Source organism: Hyperolius riggenbachi, chromosome 9, assembly GCF_040937935.1.
Source record: "Hyperolius riggenbachi isolate aHypRig1 chromosome 9, aHypRig1.pri, whole genome shotgun sequence".
Lineage (NCBI taxonomy): Eukaryota > Metazoa > Chordata > Amphibia > Anura > Hyperoliidae > Hyperolius > Hyperolius riggenbachi.
This window is the reverse complement of record NC_090654.1, coordinates 94,407,080-94,430,168: the sequence shown is the minus strand read 5'-3', so window position 1 is coordinate 94,430,168 and position 23,089 is coordinate 94,407,080. Positions and strand designations below refer to the sequence as shown.

At 43.7% G+C, this 23,089-nt stretch overlaps 1 protein-coding gene across 5 annotated transcripts in view; it reads right to left on the bottom strand.

The window, feature by feature from the left end:
* Positions 1-7,430: 7,430 nt before the first annotated feature.
* LOC137532571 (UPF0711 protein C18orf21 homolog) overlaps positions 7,431-23,089 on the bottom strand; it is a 61,757-nt gene continuing 46,098 nt past the window's right edge. For all 5 annotated transcript variants that reach the window (XM_068253222.1, XM_068253221.1, XM_068253220.1 and 2 more), the window contains 2 exons: positions 13,842-14,047; positions 7,431-7,741 (listed from right to left, as the gene is read on the bottom strand). In XM_068253222.1, the coding sequence (XP_068109323.1) occupies positions 7,585-7,741; positions 13,842-14,047 (363 nt within the window). In that variant the 3' untranslated portion in view covers positions 7,431-7,584. The remainder of the gene's footprint in view (positions 7,742-13,841; positions 14,048-23,089) is intronic.

Genomic DNA, 23,089 nt, shown 5'->3' with positions numbered 1-23,089 from the left:
GGCAGTAGCAAGGGCTCATGGGAGCGAAGTCTGGGCAGGAGGAGGAGGTGGTGTTACTAGCCATCGATTTCAGAGGCAGAGGGGAGGAGGGAGGATTAGGTTTTTTTCACAGGCTGAGTGCTCAATATACAGATAAGCCTGCCTCTGTGCAATGTTAACAAACAACATGGCTGCTGTCATTGTATCACAGGAAAAACACTGTTAGAACTTACCGGTAGCGGAATTTCAACGAATCCTCCAGGATGGCTAATACATGAGAGGAAGCCTGCTCCACCCACCAAAGGAAACACCTCCAATTAATCAATTAGACAGGCCCCATAAATCCTCCCCTGCCTTCACCTTGTCAGTTATTATAGAGTACCACTTAGAAGGATCCAACAGGAAAAGGAAAACATGCAATTTATTCATAGTTATATTAACCATTTTACTAAATTTTATAATCCCCCAGATAGGGAGGGAACTAAGGTAGCCATCCTGGAGGATTCGTTGAAATTCCGCTACCGGTAAGTTCTAACAGTGTTTTAACAACTCATCCTCCAGGATGGCTAATACATGAGAGACCAACGAGAAGTTTTAATAAGGTTACCTTAGGGAGGGATGATGTTTTGTAGGACTTTTCTCCCAAAAGATAAGTCTTGACAATAGATCCACTCTATAATGCTTTCACAAAAGTCTGATGACCAGACCAGGTCGCTGCTTTACATATTTGCTCTAAGGAAGCCCCTGACCTTTCAGCCCAAGAAGTGGCGAGGGATCTAGTGGAGTGTGCATTTACAGTTTGAGGGATGGATTGTCCTGCATCGCTAGAGGCTAAAGTAATAATCTCCCTAATCCATCTTGCTATAGTATTCTTTGAGACCTGTAGTCCTTTCCTTGAGCCTGCAAAGGCTACGAAAAGGTGATTTCACCTTCTGAAAGTTTTTGTAGTCTCCAGGTAAGAAAGAAGAATTCTCCTGACATCTAGTCTGTTAAATTTTGCCTCTTTCTGATTGGAAGGTGGATCACAGAAAGAGGGAATAATAATAATGAGATCTGTGAAATACCGAGGAGACCTTAGGCAGATAAGTGGGATCTGTTTTGAAGACTATCCTGTCTGGGAATACCGATATATACGGGTCTTTAATTGAAAGGGCTTGAATGTCCCCCACCCTACGTGCCGACATTATAGTAACTAAGAAAGCGGTTTTTAAAAGTTAGCCATTTTAACGAAATTGAATTGAGTGGTTCAAGAGGAGAATCAGTTAAATAATTCAAAACTAAATTTAGATCCTAGGGAGGTATTAGCTTTGACGGGATCGGCTTTGGTCTGGATACTGCTTTCTGTAAATCAATAACTGCCTGTTCCTTGGCTAGTTAAAAATTAGGAAAAAAGGATAGAGTCGCAACCTGGACTCTTAGGGTACTGGTAGCAAGACCTAAATCAACACCATCTTGCAAAAAATCCTAAATAGGTAGTGTGGTTTGTTTTATGCTCCTTTTTCGTTTCCAAGAAGAAAATACTCTCCAAACTTTACAATAAATCCTACTTGTAGTCAACTTACAGCAATTGACTAAAGTAGAAATGACTCTTTCTGAGAATCCTCTTAATTTCAGGGATTCCCGCTCAAGAGCCAGGCCGCTAGGGCAAATCTCTGGGGGTTCGGGTGCAAAGATTTTGCCTGTAACAAAAGGTCCATCCTGGGAAGTAGAAACAACGGTCCCTGTAGATATAGATGAAGTATTTTCGAAAAGCATGTTTTTTTTTTTTTTTTGTTTGTTTTTTTTAATTGGGGCTACAAAAATTACTAGAGCTGATTCCTACTCTATTTTCTTCAATGCTATCACTATCCAGTTGAAAGGAGGGAAAGCATATAGAAGCCCTTTCGGCCATGGTACCGCCAGAGCATCCAGGTGTGACAGACTGGATGAGGGATGAAGGGAAAAGAAAGTTTTGACTTTCGCATTTTGTGGCGACGCGAATGGATCCACACTCGGCTGTCCCCAATGAGCTATTAACTGGTCGAACCCTTCTTGGTTGAGAGACCATTCTGCTTCTGCGCATGGTTATCTGCTTAGTCGATCCGCTAAAATATTTAGCTAGCCTTTTATATGCACCGCCGAGATCGTCCTGAAATTTTCTTCCGCTATTTGTAGAATTTGGGGCGCTAAATCACGTAGATGCTTTGATCTCGTTCCTCCCTGTTTTTGAATGTAGGATACAGTTACTATATTGTCGGACAGTATGTTTACGTGACAATCTTGTATGGCTGGGAGAACTCCAGCAGTGACAATTTTACTACAAAAAGCTCCCTGACATTTGAAGATTTTGCCTGAATCTCCGGGGACCATCGTCCTTGTACTTGTAAATGATCTAAATGAGCTCCCCAGCCCCCCAGACTGGCATCCGTATAAATTCTCTTCAAGACCGGAGGATTCCAGAGGCGATCCTGGTTGAGGTTTGTCACTTTCTCCCACCCCAGAAGGGACGAGATTACAGAGGCTGGGAGTGCACAGGATTTATCCAGACTCTCCTTGGACTTGTCCGAAACCGTCAGGAACCATTCCTGAAGGATACGGGAATGAAACTGTGCCCAGGCGATCCCTGGAATTGTGGACATCATTAGGTCCAACAATGATAGAGTCTCCCTCAGGGATACTCTTGACTGGGCCCTGAAGTCCTGTATCTTGAGAATTAGATTCAGTTGCTTGTCCTCTGGCAACAAAAACATTTCCCTCATGGAATCTACCCAGAATCCCAGAAATTTCACTTTCTGGGCTGGGATCAACATTGACTTGACGTAGTTCACTAGCCAGACCAACTGGGAGAGGTAATGTATAGTTAGATCCATATGAAGCAGAAGAGTCTGAGTAGAATCCGCTATCATCAACCAATATGGTATTACTTGAACCCTCTGCCGATGCAAAAATGATGTCACCTCTGCCATGATCTTTGTAAATATGCGGGGAGCGGACGAGATCCTGAATGGAAGGGCCCGATACTGGTAGTGGTAAATTGTATCCCCCACTTGTATCGCAAACCTTAGGAAACGTTGATACGCCGGGTGTATCGGCACATACAAATATGCGTCCTGGATGTCTAGTGTTGCCATAAAGGCATCCTTTGAGATTAAATTTTTTTTTTTCGTGAAGATATTCTCCATGTGGAAATTCTTTTCCTGAATAAATGGGTTAAATTTTTTGAAGGTTTAAGATCATTCTGTATTTGCCCGAAGGCTTTTTGATCATGAAGACCCTGGAGTAAAACTCCTTTTTGCATTGGGTCGTTGGAACCTGGGAAATTACATTTTGTTGCATTTGAAGTGGCTGGTTTGTTAAACAGAAAGGGGGGTTCTCGATTTTGCTGAGTTATACGTCCCCTCTTTCTCGGGGGTTGATACTTTGTATCTTTTTGGGCAACTGCCTTCTGCCCTGAAAGTTCTTATGAAAGGAATGTTTTTTTTTTTTTTTTTTTTCCGGGAATTTTTTCCCTTCTCAGAAGACCTCTCTAGAATATTGTCTATCCTTTACCAAACAAGAGGTCACCATCAAATTTCATCGAACATAATTTCTGTTTAGAAACCAAGTCATCCTCCCAGGTATTTAACCATCACGCTCGCCTTGCTGTATTGATTAAGGCCAAAGCTCTGGCTGCAGACTTCAGAGATTTAGTAGCAGTATCTGCTAAATAAAAATACTGATCGCGCAATTACCGGAAATGACTCTAGAATAGTAGCATGAGGCGTGCTATCCACCAGATGCTTATTAAGCCCTGCTAGCCATTTGTTCCAGTTCCGGGATAAGCAAATGGCCGAGATTGCTGGCTTAAAGGAAAAAAAAGAGATGGACTCCCATGCTCTTTTAAGCAAATTCTCGGTCATTTTATCCGTAGGGTTTTTCAGGACCCCCGCGTCCTCAAAAGACAAATCAGTATTTTTGGAATATTGTGATTAAGCAGCATCCAGTCTAGGGCATTTTTCCCATAAAGCCATGTCCTCCTCTTTAAAGGGGAATCTACGCTTAAAGGATCTGGTAATATAAAGTCCTTTCTCCGGGTCTTCCCACTGGGCTAAAATAATTTTCTGAATAGCCGGGTGTACCGGAAAGCTTCTACCCTCTGAACACTCCAACCCTGCATAAATATCATCTCTTGCTGATGATGAAGCCGCTGGCTCAGCTAGTTGCTTTGCCTCATATATTGCTTTAAGCAGTTCCGCAGTCTTCTCGGCATTGAAAAGGTATTTAGAAGATTTCTGAGGAATATCCTCTAACTTTTCCAAGTCCGAGTCAGGTTCACTCCTTTCCTCACCCTCCTCTAAAGAATCCTCCACTGAGGAAGAGATTGCCACGACCTGAGTGCCGGGCTTTGAGTGGACCCTAGGAGGGGCAGCCGGTACACCAGTAGGAGGAGGAGGGGGTGGGGTGGGGGGGGGGGGGTTGAGGAGTGCGCAGAGTTTCTGATTGGTAGGTAACTGAGGTACCGTCCATAGAGTCGGTGAGGACATAACAGATCTAAAAGTTTTAAATGTGGACAAAAACTCTTTCTGCATAGACTCCATTAAGTTCATCATAACTATAGTGGGGTCTGGAGTTTTAGGGGTAGGGTTTGACTTTTAAATATTTCTCACAATGTGATCTAGACCCTGATTTGGCTAGTTTAACATCACACTGTTTGCAGCGCCCGGCCTTGTCAGCAGCCTTCTGAGGTTGGCTAGAGTCCTCAGGTGGCAAAGGGACAGTCTGCAAAACATAACAACATATACATTTCTTTCAGTAACCTGTGATGACCCACATACACAATATAGGCTAACAGGTACTGCCCAGCATTATAACACGCAGATGGATTTCTCGTGGACAGACTGTGGCAATGCCTTACAAAAAAGAGCCTCTGTCTGTCCACTTCTCACCTGTCCTGTCGCTTGTGAGGTGACTGAAGGGGGGTCCGCTGGGCTCAGAGGGTAAGGCGTCTGACTGCTCCATGCCTTCCCTCTGCTCCGCTCTGCCGCTGAGATGCAATGGCGGAGGAACGCTGAGCCAACTTCCGCTTTAAACGGAAATGCGTCATCACGCCACCCCCGTCTCCACGACTGGAGTATCACGCGGCTTTTCCTTGCGCGTGTCCGAAAAACCTCCGCTTCCCAGTAGCCAGTCCGCCTGCGGATACAGCCAGCGTAGACGCTCCGTCCAGGCCGCCACCACTCCAGAACACAAGAGATCCCTCTGCAGCCACCCGGAGCGGGGAGAGCTCCACACGCAGTCCCATCCGCTGCCAGGGAAGGAGGCCAAGAATGATAGGAGACAGGTAAAGTCCTGCCTCATGTGCTATCCTTCGGTGTGGGAAACACACTAAAACTGACAAGGTGAAGGCAGGGGAGGATTTATGGGGCCTGTCTAATTGATTAATTGGAGGTGTTTCCTTTGGTGGGTGGAGCAGGCTTCCTCTCATGTATTAGCCATCCTGGAGGATGAGTTGTTAAAAATAATCATGTTCTATTACAGCTGTTTGCAGCTAGATTTGCTGTGTAAACAGCAAATCTAAACTTTAGATAAGATATATAGACAAGTTACTTGTTATAGTTAGTTTTTCATCTCGGATCCGCTTTAAAGCAGAATTCTACCTTTCTAATAAAATGTTTTTTAGATTCCTCCAAGTACGCCACGCTGCTAAATCCCAGTTCCCGAGAGCAATTATATTGAAATCAGACCCTCTTAAATCTCTTCTCCTCCAAAAACATCTTGAATCCCTCTTTCAACAATTTATGCGAATCTGCAGGAGAGTTCCGGCTATAAGTTGGATCGACTCTATCAAACTTGGAAAATTGATATGCCTGGTTTGGAGGAGCTGGAGTGGAGAGACCTGCTTGAGGCTTCAGGAGAATACCTAATTTCTATAAAAGATAGACTCATACAACTTAAATTTATTCATAGAACATACTACACACCTGCTAGATTGGCTAGGATGTACTCCGGTAGAACTGCGGAATGTGCCCGTTGTAAATATCACACTGCTGATTTTATACACATGGTCTGGGAGTGTCCCGAAATCTATAAATTTTGGGAGCAAATTAACGTAGTACTTCAGAAAATATTCAAACACCATATAGACCTTGATTCTGAGACACACCTGTTGGGAATTTCTGGGGATATCACACCGTCCAGAAGACTTGTACTCCTCTGGGATATGCTTTCCTATTTTGCCAGAAAAACGATAATTCTGCATTGGATCCAGGCACATCCCCCGACAAGTGCAGACTGGATTACCACAGTTAATGCATCGCTGTCTCTATATAAACTTACTTACATTCAACGAAACTGTCCCCTTAAATTTGATAACATTTGGATACCTTGGCTGGAATATATTAAAAATCAAGGACTAGATTATAACTCAAACTTGACTAATTGAGCTGCAACTACAACATAGTTTCTCTTAGATGGTTGGTGGGGTGCGGAGTGAGACCACGGGAGAGGAAAGGGAAGGGGGGGGTGGAGTGGTATAGGGACATACTGGCAGCCTAACCGCACTTTTAATAAACTATATGTTTAAAAAAAGGATTTAAACAATGATGCTGGCCAGCTTCCCTGCTCGCTACACAGTTTTTTTGGCAGTTAGACAGAGCAACTGCCATTCACTAAGTGCTTCTGAAAATAAATAAATCCCTGAGAATCCCCCTCATGAAGAGATGGAATAGTACAAAACATGTCACTTCTGTCAGATTTCCACTACCTACTGTAAGTGACAGCAACATAGGAGAAAAGTAATTTATGGCTCATTTTACTCTGGAAAAAAAATGTACTTCTTATTGGTTTGCCCATATTTTAAAATTTTTCACCATAGTGCCACTTTAAATCTGGTTGGGCAATAATGTCTGATCACCATTTTCTGCACCTACAAGTGCTGCTTTTCCCCTCTCCCACAACTGTGCTTTCTGCTTTCACTCATCAGGATTGTCAAACCAGAAGGAGATGAGTGAGCATGAGTCCCCCTGCTTGCTCATTTCTATGATCTACAGCTGTAAAAACCTGGTAGTGCTCTCTTGAGCAATTTATGCTTTTTAAGTTTGTCCCCCCAGAGGCTGCTGCAGCATGAAGTGAACAGGGTTATATGCAGGCATATTAAAATCTAGAGTACTCTTTCCATCCTGATTAAATGTGCTTATTATAACCTGTATATACTTGTGCACATATATACTTGTGCATTTTGAGATATTTACAGGTAAGTCCATTAAAAGTTTATACTGCAAACTTGGGACTTTGTGCATGAAGGTGGAAAAATAAATTGTTGCACACAGCAACTACGACTCAAATTATTAAAAGGTTGCTCTAAGTAAAATATATTTATACTCTCAGAGCATTTGTTTTCGTATTCATTGTTAAATATTTCATTTTAATCATGTAGCACAAAGTGAGCCACTTGAGATAAAAAAAAAAAAAGGGTCAGATTTAAAGACCGAGCATTACATCCTACAATCATTTATTGATCTATCCACAAGATTGCACTAAATTCTTTTTTCACAAAACAGCAGTTATCCCTCATGGTCCACTAGAAAATGGTGGTTTAAAATCTCCACTGAAGCAAAAGAAACCAAAAACGAGTGTATGTTTATCAAGTCACGAAAGAGATGTGAGGAAATTCTGCAAATCCCCCTTTTTGTTTGGTTCCTTTTCATCTTGGCTAAGGAGCATCTTCAATCTGGAGACATGAAATTTGCTCTTCTTGGAGGATTTTGCCATTGTGGCTGGTGAAGACTGGGCAGAAACGCAGGACCTACCCAAAAAAAAATAAAAAATATAAGCATTCAGCAAAACATTATATACTCGGTTTCTGTAAATTAAAAAGAGACTCAAAACCAGTTCTTTCTTTTGGGTTTTTTGGTTAAAAAGAGACACGGTTTGACATATTAATCGCATGCTGAACACAATATCAAAATACACAGAATATAAAAACTCTGAGCCAGCTGCTTCCAACACTAATGAAACAATGGAGAGGCTGGGGGAATAAAAAAAGAGAGACAATCTTGACTGTTACAAATAAGTGAATTTGAAAAAAAAATAAAAATAAAATCTAGAAATAAATAAATAAAATAAACGACTAATTAAAGGGCCCCAGTAGATAGAACATGTGTGTCTATCGAAGAAGCCTATGTACTGTATGGTCTGAACAAAAACAGTTTATTCGTGGCATACATGCTCGGATTGGCACAGGGAACTTTTGTCCCCTGCAGCCAATCCTCCCTGCTAGCAGCAGCAGCGATGCCCGCAGGATCGTCTGCAGACCCCCCCAAACTGCAGGGACGTGACTAGCGCGTCCCTGCGGCTCTAGCTGCTGCGGACGTGAAGCTCACGGGCCAGCAGAGACAACTTCAATCTAGAATGTTTTGATTCAGTATTTACCTATTGACTTCCTGGACAAAATTTATTGATTGAGGTTTCCTCTTTAAGGTCCCTGTTAACCCATGAAAAGAGATTAGCATCTTCAGAGGGACAAAAAGAGAATACCTCACAATGGTCAATATTTTGGGGCTTTTTGTTTCAATTTAATCTGGAATGTGTAGAGGGCCTATAGATTTGATAGGAGTGGACACTCTTAATTGAATCATTAGTGGGTGCTTTTAGCCATAGAACCTAAACAAGCATGCAGTTTAGGTGCTCTGACTGAAGTGTGACTAGATTAGGCACATATTTTACATATACAATATATCACACATATTGTTTCTGGTTTGTGATGCCAGAAAAATCTGCAGGACTGCAAGGTAATTGGTATAACTTAAATGGAAATACACAGTATGCTATTGCTGCCGGGTGAGGTTGTTCGGTTGGAGGTGACTGTCTTCTACCGTACTGTAAAAATCAAATCCTTTTTTATAGGAGAGAGAGAGGGACGAGAAGAGAGACGAGGGACGAGAAGAGAGACGAGGGACGAGAAGAGAGACGAGGGACGAGACGAGGGACGAGAAGAGAGACGAGGGACGAGAAGAGAGACGAGGGACGAGAAGAGAGACGAGAAGAGAGACGAGGGACGAGAAGAGAGACGAGGGACGAGAAGAGAGACGAGGGACGAGAAGAGAGACGAGGGACGAGAAGAGAGACGAGGGACGAGAAGAGAGACGAGGGACGAGAAGAGAGACGAGGGACGAGAAGAGAGACGAGGGACGAGAAGAGAGACGAGGGACGAGAAGAGAGACGAGGGACGAGAAGAGAGACGAGGGACGAGAAGAGAGACGAGGGACGAGAAGAGAGACGAGGGACGAGAAGAGAGACGAAGGACGAGAAGAGAGAAGGAGGACGAGAAGAGAGAAGAAGGAAGAGAGAAGGAGGACGAGAAGAGAGAAGAAGGAAGAGAAGAGAGAAGAAGGACGAGAAGAGAGAAGAAGGACGAGAAGAGAGAAGAAGGACGAGAAGAGAGAAGAAGGAAGAGAAGAGAGACGAAGGACGAGAAGAGAGACGAAGGACGAGAAGAGAGACGAAGGACGAGAAGAGAGAAGAAGGACGCGAAGAGAGAAGGAGGACGAGAAGAGAGAAGAAGGAAGAGAGAAGGAGGACGAGAAGAGAGAAGAAGGAAGAGAAGAGAGAAGAAGGACGAGAAGAGAGAAGAAGGACGAGAAGAGAGAAGAAGGACGAGAAGAGAGAAGAAGGAAGAGAAGAGAGAAGAAGGACGAGAAGAGAGAAGGAGGACGAGAAGAGAGAAGGAGGACGAGAAGAGAGAAGGAGGACGAGAAGAGAGAAGGAGGACGAGAAGAGAGAAGAAGGACGAGAAGAGAGAAGAAGGACGAGAAGAGAGAAGAAGGACGAGAAGAGAGAAGAAGGACGAGAAGAGAGAAGAAGGACGAGAAGAGAGAAGGAGGACGAGAAGAGAGAAGGAGGACGAGAAGAGAGAAGAAGGACGAGAAGAGAGAAGAAGGACGAGAAGAGAGAAGAAGGACGAGAAGAGAGAAGAAGGAAGAGAAGAGAGAAGAAGGAAGAGAAGAGAGAAGAAGGACGAGAAGAGAGAAGAAGGAAGAGAAGAGAGAAGAAGGACGAGAAGAGAGAAGAAGGAAGAGAAGAGAGAAGAAGGACGAGAAGAGAGAAGAAGGACGAGAAGAGAGAAGAAGGACGAGAAGAGAGAAGAAGGACGAGAAGAGAGAAGAAGGACGAGAAGAGAGAAGAAGGAAGAGAAGAGAGAAGAAGGAAGAGAAGAGAGAAGAAGGAAGAGAAGAGAGACGAAGGACGAGAAGAGAGACGAAGGACGAGAAGAGAGACGAAGGACAAGAAGAGAGACGAAGGACGAGAAGAGAGACGAAGGACGAGAAGAGAGACGAAGGACGAGAAGAGAGACGAAGGACGAGAAGAGAGACGAAGGACGAGAAGAGAGAAGGACGAGAAGAGAGAAGGACGAGAAGAGAGAAGAAGGACGAGAAGAGAGAAGAAGGACGAGAAGAGAGAAGGACGAGAAGAGAGAAGAAGGACGAGAAGAGAGAAGAAGGACGAGAAGAGAGAAGAAGGACGAGAAGAGAGAAGAAGGACGAGAAGAGAGAAGGAGGACGAGAAGAGAGAAGGAGGACGAGAAGAGAGAAGAAGGAAGAGAAGAGAGAAGAAGGAAGAGAAGAGAGAAGAAGGACGAGAAGAGAGAAGAAGGACGAGAAGAGAGAAGAAGGACGAGAAGAGAGAAGAAGGACGAGAAGAGAGAAGAAGGACGAGAAGAGAGAAGAAGGAAGAGAAGAGAGAAGGAGGACGAGAAGAGAGAAGGAGGACGAGAAGAGAGAAGGAGGACGAGAAGAGAGAAGAAGGACGAGAAGAGAGAAGAAGGAAGAGAAGAGAGAAGAAGGAAGAGAAGAGAGAAGAAGGAAGAGAAGAAGGACGAGAAGAGAGAAGAAGGACGAGAAGAGAGAAGAAGGACGAGAAGAGAGAAGAAGGACGAGAAGAGAGAAGAAGGACGAGAAGAGAGAAGAAGGAAGAGAAGAAGGAAGAGAAGAAGGACGAGAAGAGAGAAGAAGGACGAGAAGAGAGAAGAAGGACGAGAAGAGAGAAGAAGGAAGAGAAGAAGGAAGAGAAGAAGGACGAGAAGAGAGAAGAAGGACGAGAAGAGAGACGAAGGACGAGAAGAGAGACGAAGGACGAGAAGAGAGACGAAGGACGAGAAGAGAGACGAAGGACGAGAAGAGAGAAGAAGGACGAGAAGAGAGAAGAAGGACGAGAAGAGAGAAGAAGGACGAGAAGAGAGAAGAAGGACGAGAAGAGAGAAGAAGGACGAGAAGAGAGAAGAAGGACGAGAAGAGAGAAGAAGGACGAGAAGAGAGAAGAAGGACGAGAAGAGAGAAGAAGGACGAGAAGAGAGAAGAAGGACGAGAAGAGAGAAGGAGGACGAGAAGAGAGAAGAAGGAAGAGAAGAGAGAAGAAGGACGAGAAGAGAGAAGAAGGACGAGAAGAGAGAAGGAGGACGAGAAGAGAGAAGAAGGACGAGAAGAGAGAAGAAGGAAGAGAAGAGAGAAGAAGGAAGAGAAGAGAGACGAAGGACGAGAAGAGAGACGAAGGACGAGAAGAGAGACGAAGGACGAGAAGAGAGACGAAGGACGAGAAGAGAGACGAAGGACGAGAAGAGAGACGAAGGACGAGAAGAGAGACGAAGGACGAGAAGAGAGACGAAGGACGAGAAGAGAGACGAAGGACGAGAAGAGAGACGAAGGACGAGAAGAGAGAAGAAGGACGAGAAGAGAGAAGAAGGACGAAAAGAGAGAAGAAGGACGAGAAGAGAGAAGAAGGAAGAGAAGAGAGAAGAAGGACGAGAAGAGAGAAGAAGGAAGAGAAGAGAGAAGAAGGAAGAGAAGAAGGACGAGAAGAGAGAAGAAGGACGAGAAGAGAGAAGAAGGACGAGAAGAGAGAAGAAGGACGAGAAGAGAGAAGAAGGACGAGAAGAGAGAAGAAGGAAGAGAAGAGAGAAGAAGGACGAGAAGAGAGAAGAAGGAAGAGAAGAAGGAAGAGAAGAAGGACGAGAAGAGAGAAGAAGGACGAGAAGAGAGACGAAGGACGAGAAGAGAGACGAAGGACGAGAAGAGAGACGAAGGACGAGAAGAGAGACGAAGGACGAGAAGAGAGACGAAGGACGAGAAGAGAGACGAAGGACGAGAAGAGAGAAGAAGGACGAGAAGAGAGAAGAAGGACGAGAAGAGAGAAGAAGGACGAGAAGAGAGAAGAAGGACGAGAAGAGAGAAGGAGGACGAGAAGAGAGAAGAAGGAAGAGAAGAGAGAAGAAGGAAGAGAAGAGAGAAGAAGGACGAGAAGAGAGAAGAAGGACGAGAAGAGAGAAGAAGGACGAGAAGAGAGAAGAAGGAAGAGAAGAGAGAAGAAGGACGAGAAGAGAGAAGAAGGACGAGAAGAGAGAAGAAGGACGAGAAGAGAGAAGGAGGACGAGAAGAGAGAAGAAGGACGAGAAGAGAGAAGAAGGAAGAGAAGAAGGACGAGAAGAGAGAAGAAGGACGAGAAGAGAGAAGAAGGACGAGAAGAGAGAAGAAGGACGAGAAGAGAGAAGAAGGACGAGAAGAGAGAAGAAGGACGAGAAGAGAGAAGAAGGAAGAGAAGAGAGAAGAAGGAAGAGAAGAGAGAAGAAGGACGAGAAGAGAGAAGGACGACGAGAAGAGAGAAGGACGACGAGAAGAGAGAAGGACGACGAGAAGAGAGAAGAAGGACGAGAAGAGAGAAGAAGGACGAGAAGAGAGAAGAAGGAAGAGAAGAGAGAAGAAGGAAGAGAAGAGAGAAGAAGGACGAGAAGAGAGAAGAAGGACGAGAAGAGAGAAGAAGGACGAGAAGAGAGAAGAAGGACGAGAAGAGAGAAGAAGGACGAGAAGAGAGAAGAAGGACGAGAAGAGAGAAGAAGGAAGAGAAGAGAGAAGAAGGAAGAGAAGAGAGAAGAAGGAAGAGAAGAGAGAAGAAGGATGAGAAGAGAGAAGAAGGATGAGAAGAGAGAAGAAGGATGAGAAGAGAGAAGAAGGATGAGAAGAGAGAAGAAGGAAGAGAAGAAGGAAGAGAAGAGAGAAGAAGGATGAGAAGAGAGAAGAAGGAAGAGAAGAAGGAAGAGAAGAAGGAAGAGAAGAGAGAAGAAGGAAGAGAAGAGAGAAGAAGGACGAGAAGAGAAAAGAAGGAAAAGAAGAGAGAAGAAGGAAGAGAAGAGAGAAGAAGGAATAGAAGAGAGAAGAAGGAAGAGAAGAAGAAGAGAAGTGTGTGCTTGTGTGCGTGCTACTGGCCATATGCTCTATGTCATACACTTGATCTAGCAATCAATAGCCACCTCTACACCTCATTGAGCCCCCCTGATTTCATAAGATATCAGCAAAAATCTGGCTTGTTTTGTACTAATTGGTGGAATACAAAACTATATGGCCATTAGTTGCATGTAGCTATTGGCTGTGATCCCACCCATGCCTAACTGGCAAATAAAATATAAAACACAACCCCCCAGCATGCTATCACTTAAACATTTATATCACGCATCTTCCTATAGTGTTAATAGTAAGATGGTAGCTGCTATGCAGGGGTAAAAACAGAGCATAGATTTTCTATGTGTAAGATAGAAGAGTAGAAACATACAATAATAGTTAGCATGCCTGTTACTTCAAGGTGGATAGAATTCCACATTTAGTTTCAAGTATTAGGCAACTAGGTTGTTTTTTTTTTGTTTTGTTTTGTTAAAAGATGATATATATGGTTATTTTGCTGCTGAATGATGTATGGGTAGCTAGCTTGTAATTTACTATTCATTTATACAATTCATGTTACATCGTTATGAAGTCTATCCTGACTGCATCACTCTTTCTTCGCCAATTTCCATATTTAGTGGTCAAATTCTCATATAGAAAACTACTTTGACAAATTATCAAGTCAGAAGAAGGATGTACCTTGGTGTTATTACTGGGCTTTTGGTTTTTGAGCTCAGCTTCTCTTCACTATATGACAGGTTCACTTTCCTGCTTGATCCAGGTGTTCTTAGGTCAGGTGACCCCAGATTCCTCCTTGTCTGGGGTGTACCCGGAGCATTGGCAAGAATAGTTCTGGTTTCACCAGGATATTTGGAAACCATTTTACATGTATTACATGTAACCACCTAGACCAAAGAGAATGTAACGATTCATTAGACATCCCAATAAACTATCATTAACAAAAGCAATACAGAAAGTAAACAATTCAGAATGTAAATATAATATATCGGTCATACAGACTTTCAATAGAAAATATACACATCTTCATATAAATCATAGCAGTTGAGTGTTGAGTCAGTAAGCGTAGTACCTGTATTATATTAACTGTTTACATTTGAACTAGTTGTTATAAAAAATACAGTATTACTCCTGCGCACTCAAACAATTTAATACCATCAATTAAATAACAATAAAAATCATACCACACACGAGTAGCTCCACTAAAATCGCAACCACACTGTCACTCCCATTCAGACAAATCTGCAGGTATGCAGAGACCTTACACACCTCTCACACTGAAAAGTCCTGCAGGATCCTGCTAATTAGCCTGATGGTTCAGAGCAGCAGTTTGAGGATGCAAAAATATGCGAGCAAACACTTCAGTGGCAGATTAAGGATCCAATAAAAAATTCCAATAAAAAAGTTCCACAATAAAACAATAAATTCTCTGGATCAATGCCAGTGGTATATATTATCCTCTTAGTGATGTAAAGCATAACACAGCATTGCAATAAGGATGCATACTCACGACTCCTGTTATGAGTAGTGGTAACGATTTTTATCAGACTTTGGCAGCTTCTAATGAGTCCTGTTACTTGGTAGGTATATCCAGTATAGCTGAACAGTCCGTTACAGGAGGAGTTGGACTTGCACTCCTGGGAATGAGCAGCTGCGGCCGTCAGCTCTCACTCTATGCCGGGATCCGGATGTTGAATACAACATCCGGATCCCGGCATAGAGTGAGAGCTGACGGCCGCAGCTGCTCATTCCCAGGAGTGCAAGTCCAACTCCTCCTGTAACGGACTGTTCAGCTATACTGGATATACCTACCAAGTAAACAGGACTCATTAGAAGCTGCCAAAGTCTGATAAAAATCGTTACCACTACTCATAACAGGAGTCGTGAGTATGCATCCTTATTGCAATGCTGTGTTATGCTTTACATCACTAAGAGGATAATATATACCACTGGCATTGATCCAGAGAATTTATTGTTTTATTGTGGAACTTTTTATTGGAATTTTTTTATTGAATCCTTAATCTGCCACTGAAGTGTTTGCTCGCATATTTTTGCATCCTCAAACTGCTGCTCTGAACCATCAGGCTAATTAGCAGGATCCTGCAGGACTTTTCAGTGTGAGAGGTGTGTAAGGTCTCTGCATACCTGCAGATTTGTCTGAATGGGAGTGACAGTGTGGTTGCGATTTTAGTGGAGCTACTCGTGTGTGGTATGATTTTTATTGTTATTTAATTGATGGTATTAAATTGTTTGAGTGCGCAGGAGTAATACTGTGTTTTTTGTTTAATTCGAGTGGATTGGGGTACAGATCCATTTTTCTCCTTGCAGCCAACATTTTTGTTAAAGGACTTACGAGCCCAAATAGTAAAAAAAAGTTAAGTACCTTAATCATTTTTAAATGCACGGAGGACGCCGTCCGCGCCCTCCGTGCTGTTCCGCCGGGTCCCCGCAGTCTGATCGCCCCCCGTGCCGCTCCCGACCCCACGGACGGGGTCGGGCTCCCCTTCCTCTCCCAAGATGGCCGCCGGCCGCGGCTGCGCAGTCCGCATACGCGTTAGTGCGGCTGCGCAGCTCTAGGGCCTCCCCCCTCGATCCACGCTACTGTGCGTGGATCGGGGGGGAGGCCCTAGAGCTGCGCAGCCGCACTAACGCGTATGCGGACTGCGCAGCCGCGGCCGGCGGCCATCTTGGGAGAGGAAGGGGAGCCCGACCCCGTCCGTGGGGTCGGGAGCGGCACGGGGGGCGATCAGACTGCGGGGACCCGGCGGAACAGCACGGAGGGCGCGGACGGCGTCCTCCGTGCATTTAAAAATGATTAAGGTACTTAACTTTTTTTTACTATTTGGGCTCGTAAGTCCTTTAAAGCTCCTTATTGTGGTGCTGCTAGGTGCGCGACAATCATACATATTCTAGTTGTTATAAAAGATGGGAAAACTGTCTAACTAGCTATACATGAAAAGATTACGCTGGCTTTGTCAAACTGCCATCTATCATCTAAAAACAGTTTAAGATACATCCTATGAAAAATAACAAAAATCTACAAACCATTCATTTTCAACACAAGAAAGAATAAAAAATAAATAAAAGAAAGTAAAGAAATAAGCCGATACCGAAGTAAAAGTTGCCATTCTGCAATGGAGACCAAGGAAAAACAGTCCAGCTGGTAAATCTGAATGGAGCTTAGACAAGGCAATCAACTCATTATATAACAGTATTGATGCAAACCCAGCAACGTCAATAACATGTGAAGTACAGGCTAATGAGGGGAGCAAAATACTAAAAACCATTAATGCTACCATTTCAAGCTGGAAAATAAATACATAAATAATATATATATATACACACATATACAGTGCTGCTCATAATTATTCATACCCCTGGCAAATTTTGACTTAGAGCTGGTCCACACTAGGTCCGGAAACGTATCCGTGGCTGCGTTTTTCAAACCTGATGAAAAACGGAGTCCCGGATACTAATGTTCAAAGTAGCAGCCAGCCTCACCCAAGTAAAAAACGGATCGGTCTGCGTTTGCGGGGACCCGTTTTCAAAACCTGAACGGAAGGTCCGGATCTGCTGCATTTTCACGCAACGGATCAGGACCACGGATACACGCAGGGGTAGTGAAAGTAATGAGAAAACGCATCTCCAGCTCCACAGGCAAAAAACTGATGTTAAAACAGATAGCCTGAGCTTTATGATTGGCCCAAAAAATCCTCCCACTCCTTCCTAATGATGGAGACGTTTTCTGTCAGGGAAAACCTGAACGGAAACTGATGCAAAACTGATGCACTTTCATCAGTTTGCAGTACGGTGGGTACTTCCCCTAATCTTCCCCGGATCCGGACTGCAGTGTCCGTCCTGCAACTGTGTCTAGTGTGGACCTAGCCTTAAAGGAGTTTTTAGGGAAAAAACAACAAAAAAAGCTTTACTCACCTGGCTTTCTCCAGCCCCTTGCAGCCGACTGTCCCACGCTGTCACTTCCGCTCCCCGCCGCTGTCCCGCTCTTGCCGCTTGGTATTCTGGCCCCTTACTGCGGCTGCGCGAAGCGCTGCTGTTAATCATGGCCACGTGGGCATCGGCAAACTGCGCAGGAGCAGTAGTTGTGCGCCTGCGCAGTTTGCCGTGGCCCACGTGGACATGATTCACAGCAGCGCTTAGCGCAGCCGCAGTAAGGCCGACCCTGCAGAAATGCAAAGAAAGATACATAAGGCCCGGGGCACGCAGGTGCAGTTCCTGCTTCGACCGAACCGAAACTAGCGGAAGGAACAGCGTGGGACAGGAAGGCTGCAAGGGGCTGGCAAGAGTTCAAGGTAAGTGAAACACTTATTTTATTTTTTTAATATTCAGTTCTGCTTCAATGTGTATTTGCAAATGTGCAGAACTAATCTGGTTTATTAATGACAATTAGAGACTGTGATTTCCTTTAGCAGGCCAGCAACCCAGAATTTTATCCTAATCAGTTGGTAAGCAAAAACTGCCCATTTGTCACTGGTTTTAAAGTGAATTAAAAACAATGGTGCATGAGTTAGCCTGGGGCCCCGGGATCTCTCACTGCCCGGGGCCCCAGAACCAGCATCTAACACCATATGTGAGCGCAGCCAAATCCTTGGAGCTGCCACCCCCAAGGCCTGTCTCCTACTGCTCTGAAACTTACCAAACACACAAATGGAGAAACTCACTCCCAAACAGTTCTCTGCTGCTTTATAAAGCCTGCAGGCTGCTTATAAGCCAATGAGAAATGCACACATATAATACACCTAGCTTGCAGTGATTAATCAAGCAGAAGCTGAGCAAGTCAGCCAATCAGTTGGAGAGGGCTTCAGTTGCATATAGACAATGGCTATATGACCAGCAGGGGGCACCAGCGTGCAGGATATTCCCTCTCATCTGCCCCCCTCCTAACTAAACTGCATGGGATACTACAATAAAAAAAACAATGGTGCATGAGCCAGCCTGGGGCCCCGGGAACTCTCTCTGCCCGGGGCCCCAGAACCAGCATCTAACACCATATGTGAGCGCAGCCAAATCCTTGGAGCTGCCACCCCCAAGGCCTGTCTCCTACTGCTCTGACAGCTCCAAGGATTTGGCTGCGCTCACATATGGTGTTAGATGCTGGTTCTGGGGCCCCGGGCAGTGAGAGTTCCCGGGGCCCCAGGCTGGCTCATGCACCATTGTTTTTAATTTTATTGTAGTATCCTATGCAGTTTAGTTAGGAGGGGGGCAGATGAGAGGAAATATCCTGCACGCTGGTGCCCCCTGCTGGTCATATAGCCATTGTCTATATGCAACTGAAGCCCTCTCCAAGTGATTGGCTGACTTGCTCAGCTTCTGCTTGATTAATCACTGCAAGCTAGGTGTATTATATGTGTGCATTTCTCATTGGCTTATAAGCAGCCTACAGGCTTTATAAAGCAGCAGAGAACTGTTTGGGAGTGAGTTTCTCCATTTGTGTGTTTGGTAAATGATTGGTTTTAAAGTGCACCTAAACTGAGAGAGGGATATGGATGTTTCCTTTTTAACAATACCAGTTGCTTGGCAGCCCTGCTGATCTCTTTGGCTGCAGTAGTGGCTGAATCACACACCTGAAACAAGCATGCAGCTAACCCAGTCTGAATTCAGTCAGAGCACTTGATCTGCATGCTTGTTGAGGGACTGTGACTACAAGTATTAGAGACACTAAATCAGCAGTAGAGTCAGGCAACTGGTATTATTTTAAAAAGAAAAATCCATATCCTTCTCAGTTTAGGTTTCCTTTAAAGAACAGCCGCAGTTCTATTCGTCTAGTTAGACGAATAATTGCACCCATGCCGGCGGTGGGGAACGGAGCATCGGAGGACGACGGCACGGGACATTCCAGCTGCAGGGGGCCAATAGAAGCCCCAGGTAAGTGGCAGGTTTTTTTTTTTTTAAAAAGGTGCAAGAGAACTCGTTTAAAGAAACTCCAGTTATCTATGCAAAAGAGCCATTGAGCTCCACTACTTTCAAGTCCCAGAGAGCTCTGTCTTCTGAAGCTTGTTATTTCAACTGTCAGTCATTGTATCTTCTTTTTCTCTGCAGAGAAGGGCTCAAAAGTTCACTGGCCTGCTCTGTAAAATCATTTAGAATGCTGAGTAGTGTGTAAACTGTAAATATTAGAGAATGATGCAGTGTTATTAAAAAAAAAAAAATAACTGAAAATAAAAATATGAGAATATTTTCTTTGCTACTAATGTTCTAGTAATTATCAGTACTACACAACCAATTCATTATATCATACATTATTTTTTTTTGCTTCAGTGTCTCTCTAAAGAGGAACGGTAGCGAAAGTCTTATTTAAAACACATACAAATAAGAAGTAGATTTCTCCTAGAGTAAAATGAGCCATGAATTACTTTTCTCCTATGTTGCTGTCACTTACAGTAAGTAGTAGTAATCTGACATTACCGACAGATTTTAAACTAGCCCATCTTCTCATAGGGGGGTTCTCAGGGTTTTCTTAGTGAATGGCAGGTGCTCTGTCCAACTGCCAAAATAGTGTGCAGCAAGTAGGGAGGCTGTTCAGCATCTTTGTATTCATCATTTTCAAGGAATGTATTTATAAAGAATAAAGGCCATGCTGAGAATCCCCTATAGAGAGCTGGACTAGCCCAAAACCTGTGGGTAATGTCAGATTTCTACTACTTACTGTAAGTGACAGCAACATAGGAGAAAAGTAATATCTGGCTCATTTTACTCTGGGAAAAATGTACTTCTTATTTGTATGTGTTTTAAATTTTAAGATTTTCGCGATGGTTCCTCTTTAAGGACCGTATTCTCATAGTCACTTCCTTCACTAGCACTGGATTACTAAGTAATGCGAAAAACCTCTACACAGATTTTTATTGGATCCTTACAACATTTATTGGCTCAGGGATCTACTGAAAAGATCCTACGGGTGTCAGTTAAGTTAGGCTGCAACCCCATAAGGAGGATAAAAGAAAAAAAAGGGAAGGGGAGGGGTTTAAATGGTGAAGAAAAAAAAACAACAACTCAATAGTGTACAGTGGAGGAAAGAATTATTTGACCCCTCACTGATTTTGTAATTTTGGCCAATGACAAAGAAATGAAAAGTCTCAGAACAGTATCATTTCAATGGTAGGTTTATTTTAACAGTGGCAGATAGCACATCAAAAGGAAAATCGAAAAAAATAACCTTAAATAAAAGATAGCAACTGATTTACATTTCATTGAGTGAAATAAGTTTTTGAACCCCTACCAACCATTAAGAGTTCTGGCTCCCACAGAGTGGTTAGACACTTCTACTCAATTAGTCACCCTCATTAAGGACACCTGTCTTAACTAGTCACCTGTATAAAAGACACCTGTCCACAGAATCAATCAATCAAGCAGACTCCAAACTCTCCAACATGGGAAAGACCAAAGAGCTGTCCAAGGATGTCAGAGACAAAAATTGTGGACCTGCACAAGGCTGGAATGGGCTACAAAACCATTAGCAAGAAGCTGGGAGAGAAGGTGACAACTGTTGGTGCGATTGTTCGAAAATGGAAGGAGCACAAAATGACCATCAATCGACCTCGCTCTGGGGCTCCACGCAAGATCTCACCTCGTGGGGTGTCAATGGTTCTGAGAAAGGTGAAAAAGCATCCTAGAACTACACGGGAGGAGTTAGTGAATGACCTCAAATTAGCAGGGACCACAGTCACCAAGAAAACCATTGGAAACACATTACACCGCAATAGATTAAAATCCTGCAGGGCTCGCAAGGTCTCCCTGCTCAAGAAGGCACATGTGCAGGCCCATCTGAAGTTTGCCAATGAACACCTGAATGATTCTGTGAGTGACTGGGAGAAGGTGCTGTGGTCTGATGAGACCAAAATAGAGCTCTTTGGCATTAACTCAACTCGCTGTGTTTGGAGGAAGAAAAATGCTGCCTATGACCCCCAAAACACCGTCCCCACCGTCAAGCATGGGGGTGGAAACATTTTGCTTAGGGGGTGTTTTTCTGCTAAGGGCACAGGACAACTTAATCGCATTAACGGGAAAATGGACGGAGCCATGTATCGTGAAATCCTGAACGACAACCTCCTTCCCTCTGCCAGGAAACTGAAAATGGGTCGTGGATGGGTGTTCCAGCACGACAATGACCCAAAACATACAGCAAAGGCAACAAAGGAGTGGCTCAAGAAGAAGCACATTAAGGTCATGGAGTGGCCTAGTCAGTCTCCGGACCTTAATCCAATAGAAAACCTATGGAGGGAGCTCAAGCTCAGAGTTGCACAGAGACAGCCTCGAAACCTTAGGGATTTAGAGATGATCTGCAAAGAGGAGTGGACCAACATTCCTCCTAAAATGTGTGCAAACTTGGTCATCAATTACAAGAAACGTTTGACCTCTGTGCTTGCAAACAAGGGTTTTTCCACTAAGTATTAAGTCTTTTATTGTTAGAGGGTTCAAAAACTTATTTCACTCAATGAAATGCAAATCAGTTGCTATCTTTTATTTAAGGTTATTTTTTCGATTTTCCTTTTGATGTGCTATCTGCCACTGTTAAAATAAACCTACCATTGAAATGATGCTGTTCTGAGACTTTTCATTTCTTTGTCATTGGACAAACTTACAAAATCAGTGAGGGGTCAAATAAATATTTCCTCCACTGTATATGTGACAGTTGGCACACAGTGTATCCTGGAACCACAAACATGTGACTCTCCCCCATCCAATCATACACAATCAGAATATCAATCTCTAAATACATACCATCCCAATAGAGCGGAACAGCAGTGAAGTTGTAGAATCATTTAGGTACATACTACAGCACTGGGTACATCCAGCAAACCTAATGCATCAGCATTTTCACAATCACACAACATGCACACCATCTAGCATATAAACAAAAGCAGCAAAAACTACCCCCACTAGAAATGTATCACCCAACCTAACCCAAGAGCCTTCACCCCTCAATTGGGGCTTCATCAAGGGTACAGGAACAGTGGTCCATTACTGTGAGGTTCCAGAATGGATTACACATACAGGAAAGTGCATGGGTACAGTGAGGCCAGAAGCGCTACACCATGTGCAGTACACACACTGGGCAGTGGATGTCTGCCAAAGGAGAAGCAATCTCCCTACTTTTAGCTTGCACAGCTTACCAGCCGGTATCTTTGAGTTTAACTACTGGGATCCGTAAGAATCAATTTCACTGACAAGTGTTGACTGGATTATTGACGTAGATGTTACCATCATGACAATAAGCTGGATTAGGAGCCTTTCATATCTGTGCCTTATGAAAGTTGTGTTGATGTGCCAACTATAGCCCAGGATCTTGCTGGCACTCCAGATATATCACTCCTCTGTAATGCTGAATTTTTAGGAGAGATGCGATTACACTGGCATAACATATTATCCCATGAAGTATCTCAAGTTCTTGTATGCCTCGTCAGAGCTGCCTCCAGGTTGAAAACTGCACCCAAATGAAATTTAAGGTGATTGAAATATTATGAATGATGTTACAGCTTTTCTTTTGTTTAGTTTGGAAACACGCACACAAAGCAGAAAATAGACCACCAAGCTAGAAAATAATAAAACAAGCCAGCCTAGTTAACTAGATCTACCCATTTAATCAATTTTCATTACAGTTTTATCAACTTTCAGCCACTGGTACTCAGACATCATTCATTGGTCTGCCCATATGTGACTGCATAAGGCTTCCACACACCACAACATTTGATGTAACTGAACCTAATGCCCTTCTCCAGTACAGTACAGTGTGAAATCATAAAGAGGTCAACTAAGTGATCAGAGATATTGACTTTACTATACATATAAACACATTTACGTGTATAGTCACACTATATGCGCAAAAAATGAACCTTACCGCCAGGTATAAATGCCCTTCATGTCTGTAGACCCCACTTAGACATGCACAGACAGCTCCAATTGTCTAGCTGTTC